This window comes from Natator depressus, chromosome 1 (genome assembly GCF_965152275.1).
Source record: "Natator depressus isolate rNatDep1 chromosome 1, rNatDep2.hap1, whole genome shotgun sequence".
In the NCBI taxonomy this organism is placed as follows: domain Eukaryota; kingdom Metazoa; phylum Chordata; order Testudines; family Cheloniidae; genus Natator; species Natator depressus.
In genome coordinates, this window is record NC_134234.1 from 267478510 (window position 1) to 267502682 (window position 24173).

General features: G+C 39.4%; 1 protein-coding gene across 2 annotated transcripts in view; it reads left to right on the plus strand.

Moving 5' to 3' along the window:
- The window catches only part of EEA1 (early endosome antigen 1), a 136452-nt gene that overhangs the window by 43595 nt on the left and 68684 nt on the right, over positions 1-24173 (plus strand). For both annotated transcript variants that reach the window (XM_074941912.1, XM_074941913.1), the window contains 7 exons: positions 480-534; positions 649-708; positions 1659-1698; positions 2583-2690; positions 2779-2900; positions 9195-9350; positions 17745-17861. In XM_074941912.1, coding sequence (XP_074798013.1) covers positions 480-534; positions 649-708; positions 1659-1698; positions 2583-2690; positions 2779-2900; positions 9195-9350; positions 17745-17861 — 658 coding nt within the window. The remainder of the gene's footprint in view (positions 1-479; positions 535-648; positions 709-1658; positions 1699-2582; positions 2691-2778; positions 2901-9194; positions 9351-17744; positions 17862-24173) is intronic.

Here is a 24173-nt window from a genome sequence, read left to right on the forward strand (position 1 = left end):
ATTCATAATTTTATAGTTCACTGGTTACAAGTAAAGTCAGCTTGAAATGCATCCCATGTGTTATCTCCAATTTTCACATATTAGGGGTCTCCAAGACCCCAATATGGAAATAGTTGGGTTATTTTTGGTCCAATACGAGGGTTAAAAGAAAACTCCATAAACCGTAATGCAATTACTCATTCTGAGAATAGACCAAATACATTAGACTAAAAATTATTAAGATATTTAAGGTGACTAAGCACTTTTAAAATCTGGTGATTAGTGTGAAAATGAGATAATGTATGGCAGTTCAGTTTGTATTAAATTAAAAAAAATAAAAAATGTAAGACTGTATTAAGACACTGATCAAATGTGAGGTGTCCTGTATCCAGCTTATGTAATAATAAAGCTGAATAGGAGCTATTACATGTACTGGAAGTTTAATCAACAAAATTTAACAATGACTTAATTCATTTCTCAACTCCCGGATCTTTATTCAGCAATGAAATATCACTACTCCGACAAGAAATTCAAGACTTGCAAGCTTCACTTAAGGTTGGAAATTAATTTTATTTGAATATAGTTCATGGTTTCAAATTGTGAACTGTGCTAGCAGCTTAAATTGTGAGTTTGTAATACACTTTCTCTTCCCGGCCCCCCCTTGTTTAGGAGGAGAGATGGTACTCAGAAGAGCTGAAGAAAGAATTAGAAAAAGTGCAGCGGCAGCAAGTAATTGCTTTAAAATACTTGAAGCAGGTTTACAACAAGCAGTTTATTATCATCTTTGACATTGAAGATTAATACCTTGTTGTAAGGCACGTGGCCCAATTCAATTAGTTCCATAAATTGATTCCTGAAGTGTTTTAAAAAATCGGTTGTCTATACAGTGAAATAACTGTGAATGAGGTTAAAGGGATGGTAAAGGTGCTATGATTGTTCATGACTACATGGTCGTTAATTTCCAGTCAGATTTTTCCTCACAGTATGCTCATTCAGACCATGCCCAGGTTATCTGTCTCTTCACTGTTATTGCATCTATTTGAGAAGTTGTAGTTTTATTGCTTCCAAAGTATTTCTGAAAATGGCAATATAATCTTAAAAACCTCCAAAATCTTCTCCAAAAACATCCACCAAACAAAGTTAATTGTAGCCTCTTTCACCTTATTAAACTTCCCTCCTGAAACAATGGAACTCTAATTTATTTCCATATATAGAAGAGTTACTTCAGAACTGATTTATACAAACCTCAGAAATAGAAATTAGGGGTGAATTTCGCTCTATATGTGAAGGATTAAAAGTATAGAATTGCTTGAACCTTTTGGGAAAATCTCTCTTTCCTTTCTTTGCTGCTGCTCCTTTTGCATGTAATAGTGCGTATAACAACATATATTGCTGTAGAGGCAGATTTCAGTATAACAGAAGGCTCGTTAGCATTGGAGTCTTGCTGTTCTGAATCAGTATGATAGCTAAGTGATATAAGATGATGGAAAGTCGTCTTGGCCTTTTCTGTCCTAAATTGCTCTGCAGCATTGAAGCACATAAGTCTATTTTTGTAAACTTTCTAGAGGCTTCAAGTATGGAATTCTTTCAAATGTTCAGGAAATGTCTGCTATTGAAACTTTTGTTATTACCTTTACTGTCTAGTGACACACTTATTCTTCATTTTTTCTTTTCTTAAGGAATCTAAGCCTGATGGAGTGACAACTTCTGCATCTACAGGTGAGAAATATTTTAATAGAGAAGTTTCTACATTGCATTGAAATACTACAGTACTGTATGTTAGAAAGATTAAGTTAAGTGAAACTTCAGACTGGATGAAAAATACTTTTTCCTATATTGAAAGGCTAAAATGGTACAATTATGTAATGTCTTCTCTTGCCTACATTTTTTTCAATAAGTTTAGAGGGACACGAAAGGTTGCCTAATTCATTTTTAGAGTAAAGAAACATTAGAAAGAGGTTGATTGGTTCCATCATTTCTAGGATAAAGGAGGTGAAATTATTGTGATCATAAAAGTAATTCTGATCATGGTTTTGATTTTTGAACATGTTCTTAATCATTTTAGATATCCAAACAGCCATTGTGCTGAGGAAGACAGAGTGTTGACATTTGAATTACACCAATTGTCCATGCTCATTCCGTTGATTTCAGTGCCAGTCTTCCCTGCTTGCTGCCAAAGAAAACACTTTTTTTAAAAATCTGCATGTTTATAATTTTTTTGTTCCATGTTATATTTGCATGAGACACTCATGGAATAATAACTTTCTTATGTACACACACAATCTCTGGCTGATCCTTATTAATTAACTTCTGACTGCACCTCAGGGCTCAGAAATTAGCAGTGTACAAAAAGTGACCAAAATGGATAAACTAATTTCCAATGGTTAGCTAGATTATGAGCTCATTCCTCAAAATGCTGTGCTCACCGTCCTGTTCCAGCAAAGCACTTGAGCACATGTTTAACTTTAAGCATATGAACAATCCTATTGAAGATTAAGTGAGCTTTGGTGAGTTATTCATTTGTAATACTCTTTTATCAACACGAGTTTCTGTATAACCTCTGATTTTAGTTTTTTCAATAAATACTGCTGTTTTTGAGCTAGAAACATTAGAACGGCAACTCGAAGAGACCCAAGTAGAAAATTTTAATATTAAGCAGATGAAAGACCTGTTTGAGCAAAAAGCCGCACAGCTGGCTACTGAAATTGTAGGTAAGTACATAAAATTATTATGCAATCGGTTCTTCTTTTAATTAAAACCTGAATGAATGATCTTTTGCATAACTTCCTTCTTAACTAGATATTAAGGCAAAGTATGATGAGGAAATGAGTCTTCGAGAAAGTGCAGAGCAGAAAGTGACAAACCTGATGCAAGAACTACAGAAAGAGAGAGCCATAATAGAAGATTTAAAGACTGAACTGGTAATTCATACCACATTTTTTATTATTTATTTATTTATTGATTATGCCTTTCCCAAATGAGAAGGAGAGGGTTTTCAGTCATTTGCCCATTCTAAACATAACCTTAAAATAGACTATCATTGTTTACTTGGACAGTGATTTATTTGTGAGAGGAAGAGGGGCTCAGAAAATCCCCTCTTCTAAACTATCTATTCCATTGCTCTAGACTTCCAATAACTTCCCAGCCAAGGAATGTATGTTCTGCCTGCTCTGGTTATTCAGTGATTTGCATTATTGTTAGGTATGTATGACATGATGCTTGTTTGTGCTCTGTTCAGAGGCTTGTGTGTGGCTTCCCTCATTTCAGGACTTTCATAAACAAAATATTAATCCTCATACGTGTTTTACTTAGGCCTAATTTTGCAACCCTTACTGACTATGATTAGAATATACTCATGTGAATAGATCCATTGTTGTTGACTTCAATGGGTGTCTCTATATTAGCCTTTTGCCCCTCATGTTTTTCACTGTTGCTGCCACCGGGCAACTGCATTCGTAAGAGCAGCTCTGCTCAGACCTCGGTGATGTGCTGGTTGAAAGGCTGGCAGCTGTCATCACTTTGTCTACACTGGTGTTACTGTTGTTGCTCTTGGCTGCCCAGGGCACATGTATTCCAATAGTGTGGCTCCACAAAGGCAAAATACTAAAGAAAAGTTATTCCTAGTAACCCTTTTTCACAATCATGGTCTCAGAAGAAGCTACCCAGCAGCCTTTCTTCTATATAAAGAAAAGCAGAGTAGCCAGGAGGTGTCTTCTAGCCTCCTGTCATCTTCATTCACTCACTCAGCTGTGAAACTTGGACTCTGGATTTTTCTTTTCCTCTTCTGTATTGCTGTTGATTAGTGGCCTTTCTTCATTCCTCTGTCCACCCCTTCCTGCCACGGCAATCCTTCAGCTGCCCAACCTCACTCTCCTGGCCATTGTGCTTCTGTCCCTCCTTCTCCCCTTCCTCTCTGACTCCCGTCTCATCTTTATTCTCTTTCCTGTTCCCTGTCCAACACAGCCCCCTTCCTCCCACTTCAGCTCCAAGTGCTACTTTCCACTCCAAAAGCTCACCTAAAACATTTTTTGGGGTAACACACATAAAACAAATATGTAAACAACCCATGCAGTGGTGGTGTTGCTGTGTTGGTCCCAGAATATTAGCAAGACAAAGTGGGTGAGGTAATATCTTTTATTGGACCAACATCTGTAGGTGAGAGAGACAGGGTTTGAGCTCCATAGAGCTCTTCTTCTTGTGTGGGAAATGTATTCAAAATGTCAGAGCTAAATACAAGGTGGAACAGATTGTTTACATAAATAGCTAACACATATTTCAAGGGACCATTCAAGGTAAAGTGACCTGTTAACAGCTCTCCAGTCATGGGGAGGGAGAAGCTGGAGGTGGATTTTGTGGGTTATAGGTTGTTGTAATAAGATGTAAATCCAGTGTCTCTATTCGGACTATAATTTTAGTGTCGAGCAAAATTATGAATTTAAGTTCCCACGCATGTCTTTTGAAGGTGTTGTCGAGGTTTAATCATAAAATATCAGGGTTGGAAGGGACCTCAGCAGGTCATCTAGTCCAACCCCCTGCTCAAAGCAGGACCAATCCCCAGCTAAATCATCCCAGCCAGGGCTTTGTCAAGCCTGACCTTAAAAACTTCTAAGGAAGGAGATTCCACCACCTCCTTAGGTAATGCATTCCAGTGTTTCACCTCCCCCCTAGTGAAAAAGTTTTTCCTAATATCCAACTTAAACCTTCCCCACTGCAACTTGAGACCATTACTCCTCGTTCTGTCATCTGCTACCACTGAGAACAGTCTAGATCCATCCTCTTTGGAACCCCCTTTCAGGTAGCTGAAAGCAGCTATCAAATCCCCCCTCATTCTTCTCTTCCGCAGACTAAACAATCCCAGTTCCCTCAGCCTCTCCTCATAAGTCACGTGTTCCAGTCCCCTAATCATTTTTGTTGCCCTCCGCTGGACGATCTCCAATTTTTCCACATCTTTCTTGTAGTGTGGGGCCCAAAACTGGACACAGTACTCCAGATGAGGCCTCACCAATGTCGAATAGAGGGGAATGATCACGTCCCTCAATCTGCTGACAATGCCCCTACTTATACATCCCAAAATGCCATTGGCCTCCTTGGCAACAAGGGCACACTGTTGACTCATATCCAGCTTCTCGTCCACTGTAACCCCTCAGTCCTTTTCTGCAGAACTGCTGCCTAGCCATTCGGTCCCTAGTCTGTAGCGGTGCATGGGATTCTTCCGTCGTAAATGCAGGACTCTGCACTTGTCCCTGTTGAACCTCATCCGATTTCTTTTGGCCCAATCCTCCAATTTGTCTAGGTCCCTCTGTATCCTATCCCTACCCTCCAGCGTATCTACCTCTCCTCCCAGTTTAGTGTCATCTGCGAACTTGCTGAGAGTGCAATCCACACCATCCTCCAGATCATTTATGAAGACATTGAACAAAACCGGCCCCAGGACCAACCCTTGGGGCACTCCACTTGATAGCGGCTGCCAGCTAGACTTGGAGCCATTGATCACTACCCGTTGAGGCCGACAATCTAGCCAGCTTTCTATCCACCTTATAGTCCATTCATCCAGCCCATACTTCTTTAACTTGCTGGCAAGGATACTGTGGGAGACCATGTCAAAAGCTTTGCTAAAGTCAAGGAACAACATGTCCACTGCTTTCCCCTCATCCACAGAGCCAGTTATCTCGTCATAGAAGGCAATTAGATTAGTCGGGCATGACTTGCCCTTGGTGAACCCATGCTGAGTGTTCCTGATCACTTTCCTCTCCTCTAAGTGCTTCAAAATTGATTCCTTGAGGACCTGCTCCATGATTTTTCCAGGGACTGAGGTGAGCCTGACTGGCCTGTAGTTCCCAGGATCCTCCTCCTTCCCTTTTTAAAATATGGGCACTATATTAGCCTTTTTCCAGTCTTCCGGGACTTCCCCCGATAGCCATGAGTTTTCAAAGATAATGGCCAATGGCTCTGCAATCACATCCGCCAACTCCTTTAGCACTCTTGGATGCAGCGCATCCGGCCCCATGGACTTGTGCTCGTCCAGCTTTTCTAAATAGTCCCGAACCACTTCTTTCTCCACAGAGGGGTGGTCACCTCCTCCCCATGCTGTGCTGCCCAGTGCAGTAGTCTGGGAGCTGACCTTGTTCGTGAAGACAGAGGCAAAAAAAGCATTGAGTACATTAGCTTTTTCCACATCCTCTGTCACTAGGTTGCCTCCCCCATTCAGTAAGGGGCCCACACTTTCCTTGACTTTCTTCTTGTTGCTAACATACCTGAAGAAACCCTTCTTGTTACTCTTAACGTCTCTTGCCAACTGCAACTCCAAGTGTGATTTGGCCTTCCTGATTTCATTCCTGCATGCCCGAGCAATATTTTTATACTCTTCCCTTGTCATTTGTCCAATCTTCCACTTCTTGTTAGCTTCTTTTCTGTGTTTAAGATCAGCAAGGATTTCACTGTTAAGCCAAGCCATATTTACTATTCTTTCTACACATCGGGATGGTTTGTCCCTGTAACCTCAATAAGGATTCTTTAAAATACAGCCAGCTCTCCTGGACTCCTTTCCCCCTCACGTTATTCTCCCAGGGGATCCTGCCCATCAGTTCCCTGAGGGAGTCAAAGTCTGCTTTTCTGAAGTCCAGGGTCCGTATTCTGCTGCTCTCCTTTCTTCCCTGTGTCAGGATCCGGAACTCGACCCTCTCATGGTCACTGCCTCCCAGGTTCCCATCCACTTTTGCTTCCCCTACTAATTCTTCCTGGTTTGTGAGCAGCAGGTCAAGAAGAGCTCTGCCCCTAGTTGGTTCCTCCAGCACTTGCACCAGGAAATTGTCCCCTACACTTTCCAAAAACTTCCTGGATTGTCTGTGCACCGCTGTATTGCTTTCCCAGCAGATATCATGGTGATTGAAGTCTCCCATGAGAACCAGGGCCTGCGATCTAGTAACTTCTGTGAGTTGCCGGAAGCAAGCCTCTGAAAGAAAGAAAAGGAAAGAAAGTTTCCTTTGAGGAAGAGGACAGATAGGTCAGATATAGAGCGATCGCTTTTGTGAAAAGTGTTCACCCATGGGTGATACCATGTTTTTGTCTTTTATCGTTTTTCTGTGAGAGTTCATTCGAGAACATAGTGATTGTCTCATTTCACCCATATAGTTGTTATTGGGGCATTTATTGCACTGGATGAAGTACACCATATGTTGTGATAGGCATGTGTAGGACTCATGGACCTTGAAATGTGTGTTGTGGGGCGTGTTGATTATAGCAGAAATGGAGATATGTCTACAGTTTTGCATCTGTTCTGACAATGTCTGGTGCTACTTTGAGTTGGTGGGCCCTGATCTGCAGGGAGCTTGCGTCTGATGATGAGCTTGGAGAGGAGTTGGGGGGTTGTTTGAAGACCAGAAGAGGAGGTTCAAGAAAGGTTTATTTCAGGATGTTGTCCCCATTGAGTATGAGTTGTAATTGTTTGATGATATACCCCGTATGGGTTTTAGTGTGGTGTGGTAGGTGGAAAGTAGAGTTGTGTGGTCAGAGGGGGTTTTATTTCTATATTGAAGCAGGTTCTCTCAGGGTGTTTGGATGGCCCATTCCATGATGCTATCTACTTCTCTGGTGGAGTGTCCTTGCTTGGTGAAGGTGGTTTTAAGTGTATATATCCTGGACTTTCTCTTCAGAGCACATTCTGTGCTATCTGAGTGCCTGGCTATAGAAAACGGATTTCTTGGTGTGTCTGGATATGTGAAAATAGGTGTGGTGATCTGTGGATTTATTGTATATAGTTGTCTGTAGGCTTCCATTGTTGAAACTGGTTGTGATACCCTGGAAGTTGATGCTAGTGTGGGAGTGTTCTAGAGCAGGGGTTCTCAGTCTTTTTCTTTCTGAGGCCCCCCCAACATGCTATAAAAACTCCATGGCCCATCTGTGCTACAACAACTGTTTTTCTGCATAAAGAAGCCAGGGCCAGCATTAGGGAGTATCAAGCAGGGCAATTGCCCGTGGCCCCACACCATGGGGCCCTGCAAAGCGAAGTTGCCTGGGCTTTGGCTTCAGCCCTGGATGGCTGGGCTTGTAACCCTGGGCTTCAGCCCCAGGCGGTGGGGCTTCGGCTTTCTGCCCTGGGTCCCAGCAAGTCTAATGCCGGCCCTGCTTGGTGGACCCCCTGAAACCTGCTTCGGGCCCCTGGACCTCTGGTTGAGAATCACTGTTCTAGAGAGAGTTTAGTGGATGGGTGGTGGTTGTTGACGTTGTGGAGGAGTTTAGGTCATTTGTGTAGAGGATAAAAATGTCATCCATGTATCTCAGGTATATCATTGGTTTCATGGTGCATTTGTTCAGAAATTCTTCAAGGTGGCCTCTGAAGAGGTTGGTATATTGGGGAACCATCTTAGTAGCGATGGTTGTTCCCATGGTTTGGGCAAAGGGACTGTTTTTTTGCTGAATGTAAAATAGTTATGGGTGAGGATGAAATGGATGAGTTTGGCAATGTGCTTTGGGGTGGATTTCTGAATTCATAACTTTGCTAGACTCCAAAAAATCATGGCCTGAATAGAGATACTGAATTTATGGCTTATTACAGCAATCTATAACCCACTAACCCTTCCTTCCCGCAACTTCCCTCTCCTTCCCCACTTTACCTTGAATGATCTCTGGAAATATGTGTTAACTACTAGGCTAAACAATCTGTTCCACCTTCCATTTAGCTGTGACATTGTGAGTACATTTCCCAAACCTGACAGAGTGCTCTGTGTAAGCTCAAAAGCTTGTCTATCTCATCATCAGAAGTTGGGCCAATAAAAGATATTACCTCACCCACCTTGTCTCTGTGATATATGGCTGGGATTACCACCCTGGCTGCTTTGCCTGTAAGGTTTATCTTTTCCTTCCACTCCTCATGTGTTCTGTTGTTCTTTTGTATTGTAAGCTCTTCAGGGCAGGGACTCTGTCTTTATGAATGTGAACAGAGTGCCTAATGCCTCACACCTGATTAGGGGCTTTGGGTGCTACAGCAATATATATAATAAAAACACTGATAAATAATATCATTCTCTGTTTAGATAAAAATGAAAGTGTATCTTAAAATAAAGAGTCTGGAAATAACTTAAAATAGTTTCAGCAGGAAATCTTAAGAAATGAATTTGGAAGCTTTTGCAGAGAGTGAATATGAAGCGATACTGAAAACATATGTGTCAGTATTAGAAATCCTTATAGGTAGTAATTATTGTTATGCTGCCTTTCAGCTGCAAAGACCTGGTGTGGAGGATGTTTCTGTTCTAAAGAAGGAGCTGGTCCAAGTTCAGACATTGATGGACAAGATGACTTTGGAGCGTGAGAGAGAATCAGAGAAGCTGAAAGATGAGTGCAAGCGTTTGCAGGCAGAGTACGCGAACTCGGAGGTAATGAAGCCAAACAAAAAGGCTTAGAACATGTTTTAGCTTTGCCATGATTTTCATATGATAATGATGAATGTTGATCCATCACACTGAATAGAACTTTGCTTTCTTCCCTAACTAGTCTGGTAGGGAGTGTTTCATTAGATTAGAGTAGGTTGATAAAATCTGTGCATTGGTATCCAGACAATAAAATCTTTTTAAAAAAACTCTCTTTTTAGCATGAAAAGTTAGTTTTGTACAGCCATGTAGAGGAGAAGCAACCTCCCCTGCTGGCATATGTAGTGATCTCTCCAGTGAGGCAGGGAAACAGAGCAATAAATTTCTGCCTCAAAAAGAAAAAAAATATTTTGAGCTTTCCTAAATTGTGTACTGTAATACAGAGACAGAAACTAATTGTTACCTAAGGTTGTGGTTGCTACTTAACATTAAAATTGAAACATATGTTTACAAAACAGGGTTACAGTTTTAAATAACCTCCATAGCATATAAATATATGAAAATGAACCATTAATGCAAGGTAGATAACTATTTAAATGTTCTCACAGTTCATATAGTCCCTTAAATAAATGTACATGTGTTTGTAGAATATGCATTGTGATTTTTTTTAATCAGTGTAAATTCTGTGCCATTTTTCTACCCAGCATTAACCTATTAATCAGAAGCCTTTTGACACTTACCCTTTATCACATCTATATTTTGCATATAAATTACAAACCTTAAAATCACTCACATACTCCCCCTGCCCTCCTCCCCCCCAGTATCCTTCAGTTCACCTGCTCATTATTGGCCGTAGAAACCAACATTTTGCCTATTATCCTCCATATACAAACCAGAAACTAAGCTCTTGCCAGTCCCAACTACCTGTTTTGGCCAAGAGACTCCAATATATCATGTCTCATCCTTCATGGTCAGGCCAGAGACACAACTATTTTTCTTCGTCCACTATTCCATTCTGAGGTTGAAAACAAAATCTGTTACTTCCACCTTAATTATATATCCTGGAAATATATAGCCCTGTATCTCCCCATGCCCTTTTTTCCTGTTTATCCTTTCAAAGTGAGACTCCACGTTCCATATGAGATACAGATTGTAGGTGGGTTTTTCAGAAGTTTTTCAGAAGTGCTCAGTGCTGGCCTAACCAGCATCTGTTGAACTCAATGGGAGCAGAATTAGACCAATGTTGAGAGGTCTGAAAATACTTAACAATATTTCCCCAGTCATGCTCTACTCAATAGGGCACAGATCTCAGTATACCCTTTTGATTAAATGAAGCTACTACATTACCTAATTACCTAGGAAGAAGAGAAAGGGGGTCAAAGAAACTTGGAGAATGTTTGGTGTTTTCATCTGTAATCAGTGATTTCAAATATTCTCAAAACTGTTGTTGTTCCAATAAGCATTTCCTGTTAAATGTTAGGTGGGTAGATAATGGAAGTCTGAATTAAGGTTGTTTTTGGAATGTGCAATGTGATTTTATTTTTACACATGCATGTTTGTTTCAGAGAATATCTGAACTGTGAGGATACTTGAATACGTATCTACCTTCCTTTAACTATTCATTTGCAGACTTTTAAATGCTTAGGCTTTCTTAAACTGGAACAATCCTTGGTGTGAATATGTTTGCACTTCAGAGAGAGGTAGCAATCTTAACACCTCTAACCTTGTTGTAATTTTTGGCTTGGATCAAAAAATTTTGGTGAGGAGATGCTTGTGCTAAAAGTAACAAATTTATCTGTCTGTTAATTTCCTTCTTTTGAATATAGGGCCAATATGGAACTCAGGAGCTCTGCAAGGTCCCCACTCCACCATGACTATGTATTTCCCTATCTTGTACAGCTCAGATAAGCTTATATATTTTGCAAGTTACCCCAGTTCATGCTGTTCTAGAGACCTTTGCAATGGCGCAGAATAACTGACCCCTTTAAGCCCTCCCCCACCTCCCTCTCCTGGTTCATCTGCCCTGTGGAATTTCGGAGCTCTACAGATTCCAGCTCCTCCTTCCTTCCTCTCCCCTGCAGAGCTTTAGAGATGTGTGGAGTAACCAGTTCTCTCTGCCTTGTATGTTTCTAAACTCCTCAGGGTACCTGTCATCTTCTCTTCTTTCCTTGCCCTGCAGAGACTGTACAAGGCATTCATGGGGCCACATGAATTGTATAAAGAGTACAGTATTATACCAAACAATAAGTCCAGTATTTTCTTATTCAAGTTTTAAAATATTTAGACTGAGGAGAAGCCGTTCACAGGCTTGATCAAACATGTATGTGAAGAAAGGAGTGTTGCAGTTGGGGCCCTGAGTATACAGTAACTCCTCGCTTAACGTTGTAGTTATGTTCCTGAAAAATGCTACTTTAAGCGAAATGATGTTAAGTGAATCTAATTCCCCCATAAGAATTAATGCAAAATGGGGGGGATTAGGTTCCATGGAAATTTTTTTCACCAGACAAAAAACTATATTTTGTATATATGTATATACACTGTATAAGTTTTAAACAAACAGTTTAATATAGTACACAGCAATGATGATTGTGAAGCTTGGTTGAGGTGGTGGAATCAGAGGGTGGGATATTTCCCAGGGAATGGCTTACTGCTAAATGATGAACTAGGACTCTATGGAGATGGGGGGCAGGAGGACATGCCTGCTTGGCGGCTGCCACACAGGGAACTTAGGGGGGCATCCGGTCCATCCTGGTTCCAAGCTCCCACCAGCTAGCTCCAACGGGCTGCTCTTTCTGCAAGCAGTGGACAAAGCAAGTGGCTGCCAAACAACATTATAAGGGAGCACTGCACAACTTTAAATGAGCATGTTCTCTAAGTGATCAGCAATGTAACAATGAAACAGCGTTAACCAGGACAACTTTAAGTTGTTACTTTAATTGGTTATATGGCCATGTAAATTTCTGCCTCATTTTTGAGTATAGCACAATTGTACTTCAGAATTTAAGCTTTCATTTCAAAATGTTGGCTATCTAGTCTGTATGTTTCAAAGACCATCTGAAAGTGTAAACTGAACATAAAGTGATGTCTGCCAGATTTTGCAGAACTAGCTCTAACAGAAATATGAACTGTTGCTGTTCATCTTAATGGATGGAGTTACATATCAAAATGGCTAACTATTTCACTGCATATCATTTAGCAGAAACAATCTAATGTTTATTATCTCTCTTGTTGGATGTAGTAGCAGATATAGGGGAGAAGGGTTGCATTGGTGTCACTATGAGAGGTTTTAGAGTAGCAGCCGTGTTAGTCTGTATCTGTAAAAAGAAAAGGAGTACTTGTGGCACCTTAGAGACTAACAAATTTATTAGAGGATAACCTTTCGTGAGCTACAGCTCACTGTATACATCCGATGAAGTGAGCTATTGCTCATGAAAGCTTATCCTCTAATAAATTTGTTAGTCTCTAAGGTGCCACAAGTACTCCTTTTCTTTTTATTGGTGTCACTAGTTATTCCCATGCCTATGTATGGGAAATCTTGGTGGGGCTGGGGGAGGGAAATATTGACTAAATTTCCAGTCGTGTGTTTGCAGTGACATTAGCTATCTATGAAAAATTGGATCGGTACTATTTAAAGTGAACCAAAGACAATTGGTACAATTTCAGTGTTAAAGTACGTAGTGGTAATTCATTCTTCTATAAAATGTTGTTATCTCCTCTGCATCATAACCTTTAACATATCAGTGACTGTAATGTGAGACAGGTAAACTACATTAAAATAAAACTTTGCTGTCTATGAGAAGTGATATTAGATCGAACAGATTTTAAAATCAGTAGCTGAATTCCACTTAGCTTTTTAAAACTAATAAAATGTGTTTGTAAAAGTGCTAGATTGAGAATACTGGAAACTGAAGCTTCTACCCACGGAATGTATATAGTAATGGTGGTGAAAGCTTCCCCATGTCCGTAATTCAGCCCTGTTCTTGAGGGATCACTTCTGGGGCTGAGAGAGTAATTCAATCTCTGACTGTTCAGTCTGTGGAGCATGAGGGAGTTATCTGTATTATTTTCTGACAATCACATTTGCCTCAGTTTACCTGCTGGATATTATGCTGCCTGATTTCATGGAATTAAATCAAAGGAGGCTGTTAGGAGGGAACTAATGGGAAATGAAACAATGACGACAGAGATAAGATACCTTCAGAGAGAATACAAAGGGTCCTTAAGGGAACGTGAAAGGCCCCTTAATTGGGAAATGCCCATCTGCCTGGCTTCAAGCAGGCTAGCAGGTTAATTTCTCCCAGGCTCAAGCCTAGTTTCAAAAGGATATTAAACCATGAAAGACCCTAGCCTAGAAAGGCGGGGGAGTGAATAGGCAGCAGTGGTTGAAGAGGAGTCTCCATATGTATGTCTCCACTGTGTTTGAAAATCCATCATAGCGAGTCTCAAAACCTGGGTCTACAGACATGGACTCGCACTATAGCGTTAAAAACAGCAGTGCAGATGTTGCGGCTTGGGTTGGAGCTAGGACTCTAAGGCCTGGGTGAGGCCGTGGGCTGTAGCCTCCCCTTTTTACCAGCCATGTTAACATGGGCTTCAAAGCCCCAACCCAAATGTCTACACAGCTGTTTTTAGTGCCATAGCGTGAGCCAGAGTCTATCGACCCGAGCTTTGAGACTTGCTGCCATGGGTTTTAAAACACAGTGGAGACGTACCCTCTGAGAGTGAGACATTGACAGAATGTAGAAGGGGCTTTCTGTCTCTCCCAAATCAGCAGCAGGGGTGGCTGGGCTGAGTGGAACTTACATAAAACTTGCACAGAAAGAATAAATTTTAGGTAAGACCCAGGTGTATAGGCCTTTTATTGTTTTATCTCTTTCTCTACTTGCTGTGCACCCTTGGGTGAATAAAAAATTCCTTGTTTTGAAGAAGCTGTTTGAGTCACTTTAATCAGCCCATGTCACTGACCCTGGAGGGAAAGGGTTTACAGTAGCTAAACACACTTGGGCCTGTTGTATTAATGTGGTTGGTAAACAGGGGGCTGCAGCCCAGAGACCTATTCTGAGAGAGGTAGAATGCGTGGTTCCACCAAAAAAGGGGTGAAGGTAGTAAAACCTGTCACCAGACGGTTGCATTCATGAGGGATCAAAAGGGGTCTGAAGCAGAGCTCATCCTGTAACTATAACACAGTCCTTGATCTTTTTGCTTAGAATGCTGAGAGTGCAGATTGAGAATCTAACTAAAATAGCATTAAGAACTCAAACCATATCTTCTCAGGTTCATAGTATTGGTTTCCAGAGAATGTAATTTTAAAAAAAGAGAACTGTATAGCCTGAATTGAGAGAATAAGAAAAAAAATCTTACTGTTTTTAATGGATTTTTTCCTTTAAATACTGAGAAACTAAGTAGTTTTGAGGTGAAAAAATTTACTGTTTCCATATTTGTGACATTTCTGCTCTAATTGTTGGCTTTGTTTGTGTCATCTTGTGCTTGGGTTTTTTGACCTTCATTGCTAAGGATTAAAAGTAAGGAGCAACATATGGAACTAAATTATCATTTTGGCATTAACTAATTAAAAACTCTTGAAAGAATTCTAATTTTTCATATTTAAAAATCACTGATCCAGCTGTATGCTGAGCACTTCTTTTGCGTTTCACCATCTTGCCTTCTTATTCATTGGCTATTGTATGTTGTGCTTGTTATGGAGTTATACTTGAAAAGATGGCAGGTTGCTGTCTTCGTTAGATTAGATTTGCTTTTGGGATCCTCATAATTATCCCATGTTTAGTTTCTCACTATAGTGAATCCCACATAATAAATCTTCTGTTCAGCACCTAAAACACATAAGACCTTCTCCAAAAGCCTTTGAAATCAATGGAAAGACATGGTTAACTTCACACACTGTGCTTAGCTTCATTCACTGTGGATAGTCTCACTGCAGTCAAGTTTAGCACGTGTGTGAATCTTTGCAGGGACTCATTTCACTTATTTATATATGGGATAATTGCCTACCTGGCATAAGAGACAAGGCATAAGACATCTGCTAGATTGTTGATATTATTTCCAGTGCACATTAACATGAGTAGAGGGTATTAACACGAATAAATGAGTATTTCTGTATACAGTTCCTTTGTTATGATAAAGTCAAGATTGTCTCTTTAAATAAAGGCATAGAAAGATAATGTTTGACTATAGATTTTGAAGAATTGTACCTAAAACTTTGATCACTACTTGTTTCCACATTTCATCCATCATTTTATTTTATTTTTTCTGCTTTCTAATGGAGACACTTACATTTGAGGTAATTTTTTGGTGAAAGCTTTTTATCATTGCATTGTAATTCTGTAGTCTCAAGATAACATCAAGACGTTGTTAAACAGATGTGTTCCTGTTTGCTTATTGGTTTATTAATCAAATAAACACATCAGCCAGCATATGTTTTAAACGATTATTCAACCTCACTTTGTTCCTGTTTAATAACTAAACATGAGTTGTTTTTTTTTTTTTTGAACAATGGCTGCCAGAACTATATCTTGAAATATATTTACAGTAACTCTTCTTTGTAGGTTCTTGTTCTGTTTTTGGTTTAAACAGCTGCAATAGTGTTTGACAAATTTGTGTGCATTTTTGCATTTGCATTATCACTTCTACAAAATGTCTGTGTACTTTTCTGGATACTCTCACAAAACAGTGCATTTGCACAGTAGAGATCCCATGTTTATTAGCAACAACTCTTCAACTACAGCAGTATAAAATGTGCCATTATGAAAAGTCAGCGTTAATAGCAACATATATTTTTACAATGAATATGTTTATACATTCTCTTTGCTCTTCCCAAAAATATATCCTATTTTATGAACAAGACAAAGTAATTTGTCTTTTTTTATGGGCTGCTGCTTCTTTCTGGTAACTTTTGTTACATGCACAAAATAGTGTAAACTTTCATGGGATGTGCTATTCTTTTTCTAAAAAAAGGAAATGATCAAATTAACATCTGTACTTGTGACCATAAATCTGTGGCTAGAATAACTTAGGGGAAGGAAAAGCATTTATAACAAATAATGCCATTTGTGTACTATGTGTTTCAAAGGTAACTCACAACGTGCATTTTATTTTTCTCATTCATCTTTAAAATGCAGAAAGCTGATGTTTCTCAGTATCTTTGTTGCAGAAAGATTAAAACAAAGAGTAAAAGCAAGTGAATTGGACTTGTTAGCCATTGGATGGTTTGCTTCAGACACATCTTAATTAGGAAGCTCAGTATTAACTCACATTTTATTAAAAACAGTTTCTTTTGTCCTCCACTTTAAGGAGCAGATCATGCCGCCTAAATCCATGCATGGAGGGGATCCTCCACACACTTATTTCCTTCCTTCCACATCACCTTGTTCCCCCCACTCTTTTTCCCCCCTCACCATTTCCTGTGTGCGATGCTGAGATTCTCTGCAGTCTGGGGTCTTTGCCAGGGGAGGAGATGGGGACTAGGTGATGCACATTGTGCATCTGTCTCACAGAAATTAGCCCTTAAAGATGAGAGCCTAGGGCAGCCATTGTTATCTGTGTAAGGTACTTATGCCCTCATCACTGTAGTATCTGAACATCTCACAATCATTAATGTAGTTATCCTTACATCACTCCTGTGAGGTAGGGAACTGTTATCCCCACTTTACAGATGGGGAAATGAGATACAGGGTAGATTAATTTCAGAGTAGCAGCCGTGTTAGTCTATATCCGCAAAAAGAAAAGGAGTACTTGTGGCACCTTAGAGACTAACAAATTTATCTGAGCTTAAGCTTTCATGAGCTACAGCTCACTTCATCGGATGCATGCAGTGGAAAATACAGTGGGGAGATTTTATATACACAGAGAACATGAAACAATGGGTGTTACCATACACACTGTAACGAGAGAGATTAGGTAAGATGAGCTATTACCAGCAGGAGAGGGAAAAAAAAACACCTTAAGTCACTTGTCCAAACTCACACAGCAAGTCAGTGGCAGAACTGGGAACTGAACCTGGCGTTTTAAGTCCCTTCTAGTGCCCTATCCACTTGACCATCCTTCCTGGCTGGGTAGAGATCTTGGCAACACCACTGAAAATGGAGCCAAGGGATCCCAGTTCCCCTGAGAGTCAGAGCTACGGGAGACACAAGGCCTCCACGCAGATCCTTTGGGATCTGCCAGGTTTGGGGGTGGGGTCCTTGGCCTTTTCCACTGGAGAGGGCAAACAACCGTCTTCCTGATGGGATGATGTGAAAGGATCTCAGCAAAGGGATTCCTCTTCCTCCCCCGGTATTTCCGTGGGCCAAAATTTGCACATGTAGTTCATGCTAATTAAAGACACATTCTTTTTGCAAGCTGGTTTATATTTTGCCCCCACCCCCACCCCAGACCTCCTGTCTATATTTGGGCTATCAATGTAAATTATTATTAATCATAACTTTTTAAATTTTTTTTATTAAGGCCACCATAAATCAACTAAGGGCTGAGCTTGCAAAAGGCCCTCAGGAGGTTGCTGTGTATGTGCAGGAACAACAAAAACTTCAAAGTTCAGTTAATGAATTAGAACAGAAAAACCAGGTAAGAGTTTTATTATTACTCACATTTGTAAAACCTGTATTTATATGAAAATGTACAATCTGGCTCTTGTGTCACAAACTGCATTTCAGAGTGTTAACCAAAAGAGTTAACCAAAGAGTTTAACAAAATACATCATTGTGGCATCAAAAGTTAAGCCTTCCCTGATTGTTCACTATCCCGATTAGCCTGAAGGGGGTAATAAATTTACAGTAGTACATTTGAAGGATTTTATCTTGCATTATAACTTTTAAAGATAGTCAGGTCCTGTCAAGGTTCCTTCCCCACTCTGAACTCTAGGGTACAGATGTGGGGACCTGCATGAAAACCTTCTAGCTTACTTTTACAAGCTTAGGTTAAAACTTCCCCAAGGTACAAACTATTTTACCCTTTGCCCTTGGACTTCCACTGCCACCACCAAACGTTTATCTGGGTTTATTTTTATTAGGAAAGCGTTGTTTGGAAACATCTTTCCCCCCAAAATCCTCCCAACCCTTGCACCCCACTTCCTGGGAAAGGTTTGGTAAAAATCCTCACCAATTTGCATAGATGACCACAGACCCAAACCCTTGGATCTTTAGAACAATGAAAAAACATTCAGTTTCTGAAAAGAAGGATTTTAATAGAAGTAAAAAAGAATTACCTCTGTAAAATCAGGATGGTAAATACCTTACAGGGTAATTAGATTCAAAACATAGAGAATCCCTCTAGGCAAAACCTTAAGTTACAAAAAGGCACACAGACAGGAATATCCATTCTATTCAGCACAACTCATTTTCTCAGCCATTTAAAGAAATCATAATCTAACGCATATCTAGCTAGATTACTTACTAAGTTCTAAGACTCCATTCCTGTTCTGTCCCCAGCAAAAGCATCACACAGACAGACACAGACCCTTTGTTTTTCTCCCTCCTCCCAGCTTTTGAAAGTATCTTGTCTCCTCATTGGTCATTTTGGTCAGGTGCCAGCGAGGTTATCCTAGCTTCTTAACCCTTTACAGGTGAGAGGATTTTTTTCCTCTGGCAAGGAGGGATTTTAAAGGGGTTTACCCTTCCCTTTATATTTATGACAGGTCCATTACAGTTATAATATAATTGTAGTTTTCTAATATCTGCCATTTACACTATGTATAGTATTGCCAAAATAAGCATTAAAAAATCATTAGTAAGTTCCCAAAATATTATGAGATTGGCTTAAAAATAATTACATTTAAAAAGAAATTATATACTTTTGGGAGTTCTTTTTATGTGCCCTCTGGTTCCTGAGCCTTCAGGTCACACACAGGTAACATTTGGAGGCTTTTCACAACTGTGAAGGGTAGAAACTTATTTATTTATTTTTTATAATAAAAGCTGAGATTCTCAGCTTGAAGAGCTGGGGCTTTCAGAGAAACAGCAAATATTGCAGAATTTTATGATAAAATCCAGAGTTGGCATTATTGCATATATAATATATAAATGAATACATATGCATACAATAGAAACTCAGAGTTACGAACACCTGAATTACAAAGTGACCAACCACATACCTCATTTGGAAGCAGAAGTATGCAATCAGGCAGCAGCAGAGGCAGGAAAGAAAAGAAAAGAAAAAGCAAATACATTACAGTACTGTGTTAAACGTAAACTACTAAAAAAAACAAAGGGAAAGCTTAAAAAAAGATTTGACAAGACAAGGAAACTGTTTCTGTGCTTGTTTCATTTAAATAGAGATGGTTAAAAGCAGCATTTTTCTTCTGCATAGTAAAGTTTCAAAGCTGTATTATGTCAATGTTCAGTTGTAAACTTTTGAAAGAACAACCATAACGTTTTGTTGAGAGTTATGAACATTTCAGAGTTATGAACAACTTCCATTCCCAAGGTGTTTGTAACTTTGAGGTTCTACTGTATTCCCTAAAGAAGTGGGGAAAAATGGTAAAAGGAGACAGACAAGAAAGAGGAGACAGGAAAACAAATCAGAGACCTTTTTTTTTAATTTTTTTTATTTTTTTTACAGTTTTATGGTTGTTTCCCCATTATAACATATGTTTGAGTACATATAAAACATTTGAATGTATTTGTATTATATATGATTATGATTTTCTGTGTGTGCATTTGTGTTTGTGTGTGTATTTATTTATGTAGTGGCAACATTAGTAGTTTAGGGTAGGCCTGTGAAAAAATTCTCCCCATTTGTTGGAATTATTAATATTTGAAATTTATTAATGTGGGAAACCACCAAATTCTAATTTAACCACAAATTCCTTTATTAAATCCAAAGGCCAAATGGTGTGTGTACAATTGCTCTTAACAAGCTTAAAAAGCCTCAGTAATAAGCAGTTTACTACATCCAAACAGTAACAAAACATTTATAAGGATTTGATCAAGATATTTACAAATGGGCTAAACCCAAGTGTGCTTAGAACCATATTGGTTGGCTCCAGTGGAGTCAGGCAAGTAGTGGCAATGAATTATTTGAATTTACTTTTTGTATACTCTTCAACAAATAAGTGCTGTCATTGCCAGTTACTGACTTCAGCTAAAACCAGTTTGAGACAATTCCCCCTTATTTCCAGTTCTTATTCAGATAAGATTTACAACTTCCTTTCCTCCCCTCCTTCTTGCTGTCGGACAGCTTGTTCTGGATTCACACAGACTTCAATGCTGGTGTGTGGGGTGGGAAGGGCCATGCTCGCTCATTTTAAGACAGATTCTTTTTGTCCTATTTAAAACCATTTGCACTTACCCCTGTTGGAAATATTTATATATAGTGTAAATGGCAGATATTAGAAAACTACAATTATAACTGTAATGGACCTGACTATCTTTAAAAGTTATAACTGTAAGATAAAATCCTTCAACAGAGGCCTTCTTTTTAGAAGCTTTCCCTTATCTCATTTGTTATTCTTTGAACAGACATCTTCCTTATTTTATTCCTTGTGTCCTTATCCTTATTATTTTCAAGGCTTTCCTTCTACTTGCTAGTCAGGGCCTTCCTTTACAACACACACATCTTTTTGTATCCAAACTCAAGCTAACAGTAATTCTTTAATTTCATGTTTATTCTGCACCACCCCAAAGCTAACCAACTGCTGTCTATGAGTATTTATTTATTTTTGGTCAAATTATGACCTAGCTAATGCAGTGGTGTAGGAGTGTCCACATACAGATAGTAGTACAAGGGGAAGCAGACTCTGCAGAACCACTGTGTCCTGCCCTTGTGTAGCTAAGTGGGAAGGGCAGAAGAAGGCAAGGATAGGTTAGAGCTGTGCCAGCGTGTTGGGGAGCATACACTGCTTGCTCTGGGTAAAGGCCCAGCATGATTTACTCTCTTCTTGGAGCAGCAGGGAGACTCCTGAGTAGGAGTAACGACGTGCTATCCATTCCTTTGAACTCATGGCAAAGTCACAATTGAGCTGTTTATTGTCACATCACTGCGCACTAACAATTTAGTGGAGGGGTGCACTGTTGAAAAGTTAAAGTTAACTGACATATTTAACATCAAAATGTATATTGGGGGCTATCCAGGTCCCCCCCCACCTTCCTGCTGCAGAAGTGGTCCTATATCTATGTTTATATCTCAGTGTAAGTGTATGTGCAAGTGTGTATTTCCAGGTATGGGTATATATGTAGAGAACACCATAGATACGGTATTCGTAGCCATGTGCTCAATTAACATGACCGCCTCACTTGCACTCCGCTCATTAATGCATCTCAGCTGGGCTTATTTCTGATTTTCCTCATCATTAAATAGATTTAAACAGCCATGTTAACCTGCCAGATAAATCATTTTTTCTTTCCTTGACTTGTGGAATTTCCCCTCTAAAATCACAATCAGTACTCCTGGAATGTAATATGTTTAGAGCTCAATGTGTTGTGACTTCACAGAGCTGTAAATGGGAGCATTATAACACAGAAAAAAGGACTATCCCAGCTTCCCAGTGGGAGTCAGCATTTGATTCTAATTATGGAAGGTCTCAAGTTATCCAGTTTCAAAGCCCCGTTAATTTTAGATAAAACTTTTAAGTTACTTTTAGGGTTCTTTGTGGCTTACTCCGAGGCTGCCTTGTACAGTTGGACTCATCGGAAGTGAATCGCTAGCTTTTCAGTTGTCTCTTTAAAAAAAAAGTCCCAGTAAAAGACCTTTTTAAAAAACATTTTTCTGTTAACCTCTGTGGCATATGCAAAAACATGGTGGGTTAGCAGGGTATAAAATTTTCCTCAGGACATGTTTAGGCCTGTATAAATTGCTCATGGCTTCACTGCTAATGAGTAATGGTCAAATAAATTGGTTAGTCTCTAAGGTGCCACAAGTACTCCTTTTCTTTTTGCTAATGAGTAATGTGCCATCTCAAACTCCTGCTAATAAACCCTTTATACTACACCACAACATTGTGTGTGCTCTGCATATTTAATACAGTATTTTATCCAAGTTCTTATACTTTGCACATCACCATGATATCAGAGTGCCTATTTTATAAATATATATTTTATATATATATATAAAATATAATCACAACTCCTGTTTAGTTAGTGTAGTTAATGAAGCATTTCAGTGTGTTGTTAAACATCTCTGTTATTTTGAAAGCTACATACCTTTTTCTCATCAGCTGTAGCCTGTGTGAGTGAAGTAATTTATTCCTCCTCTGTGGAGGTGAAGCATTTTTTCCAGTGCTCTGTATTTATTTCACTATTGTAATGCTGTTCATAAATGTCTTGTGAATAAATCCCAGACATGTTTACTTTATGTGGCCAATCATTCAACATATGAAAGGCAGGATTTTCTTTTTTCTCTAACTTCATTTTTTAAAATGTTATATATTTTCCTCCCTCACACTTGCTTTTGTAATTCTACATTGCCAAAAAATTTGGATAAATTCCCCCTGCAAAGCATAATGCTCCACTGAATGTTTTATTGTATTATCTACTATTCTGCCAAAACAAAACTGGGACAAATCAACATGGAAAATGTTCAGGTCAAGTTAGTCATAGCGATGTTAACTCTTCACTTGGAAACTTAGCAGATGCCTATGCAATATTCCTACCCTCACGTTAACGTGAAGCGCACAAAAAAAAGTGCAGGCTTCTAACCGCAAAGTTTCCCACATCATAACGCTGAATACTACCTATTGACCTGTGCTGTCCAGATGCTTTTCTTTGTTTGCATACTCCCACAATGTCTGTCTCTGTGTATGTATGTGGAGATAAGCAAGACCAAATATGGAGTTCAGTTGTGATGGAACACTTCCTTAAAAGGATGAATCATATAGTACTTGGTGTATTGCTGGCAGAGTACTTATTATACAGCACATTGCCCAAATAGTGTCTTGGGAAAGGAAGCGTATTCATATTTAGGAAAATAGAACATAGAATGTCAGTGGGGGGCAGGGACTGAGACCAAACGCTGTAGTTTAGTGTAGTTTAATGTAGAAATAACATTTGCCAAGGAATATAGTAAGATGCAGTTTAAAATATCTTTATACTTCGCTTGTGATAGTATGATGTAAATCTGAGGCAGAACTATAATAGATAGTGAGAGTTAGCATCTTATTCCACTTCCCCAAACCAGCAGAGTTTAATTATATATGAAGAATGCATTGAAACTGATCTGAAGTACTCCCCACAATACATATAATTCCCTATATTTAATGGAATGGCAGCAGATTGATGAATAAGATGACTAATCTGTAGTCAAAATAGGAAGATAAATGAGAAATCAAGGGAAGAGTTCTCAGCTGTGTCGACTTCATGCTCGTTGCACTTGAGGAGATGGTGTGGGAAGGGCGGCTCCAAGCCACCTTTTGACTCCCCCAGTCCTGGGGCTGTTAGAGCTTAAATGACTCCCAAAGTGACTTATAGCAGTCTAAGAGTGCTCTAATTTGCAGCAACTGAAGTAGCCTCCTAAAACCACTCTGTCAGCCAAGGACTGGCTAGAGTACTGTGCTCCTTGGCCGTGCCCCTGACTTTGCCCTTACTCCAGTAAACCCTATACTGGGTGCGGGTGGGTGCTTGAAATCATCAGTTGCCTGTATAGGGCAGCTTTCCTGATACCTTGTACTGTCATATGTTGCAGGTCTGGCCACAGAACTAGTAAAGTTATGAAAAGCTTCTTAAATAATGGGAAAACTTTGCTTTTAATCTCCTTGTAAACATGTATGTTTGGAAAAGATAGAAAACAGATATGCATGCAGAGTGGAATATATTGGGTTTTAGTTTGTATGTCCATGAAGATTCCAGCATAGCCCAGGACAGTCTCTTTGTGTATGCATCCAGATGTTAAGATCATGTAAAGTCTGATTTAGAAGAATGTTATTCTTACAGTGATATCTTCCAGCAA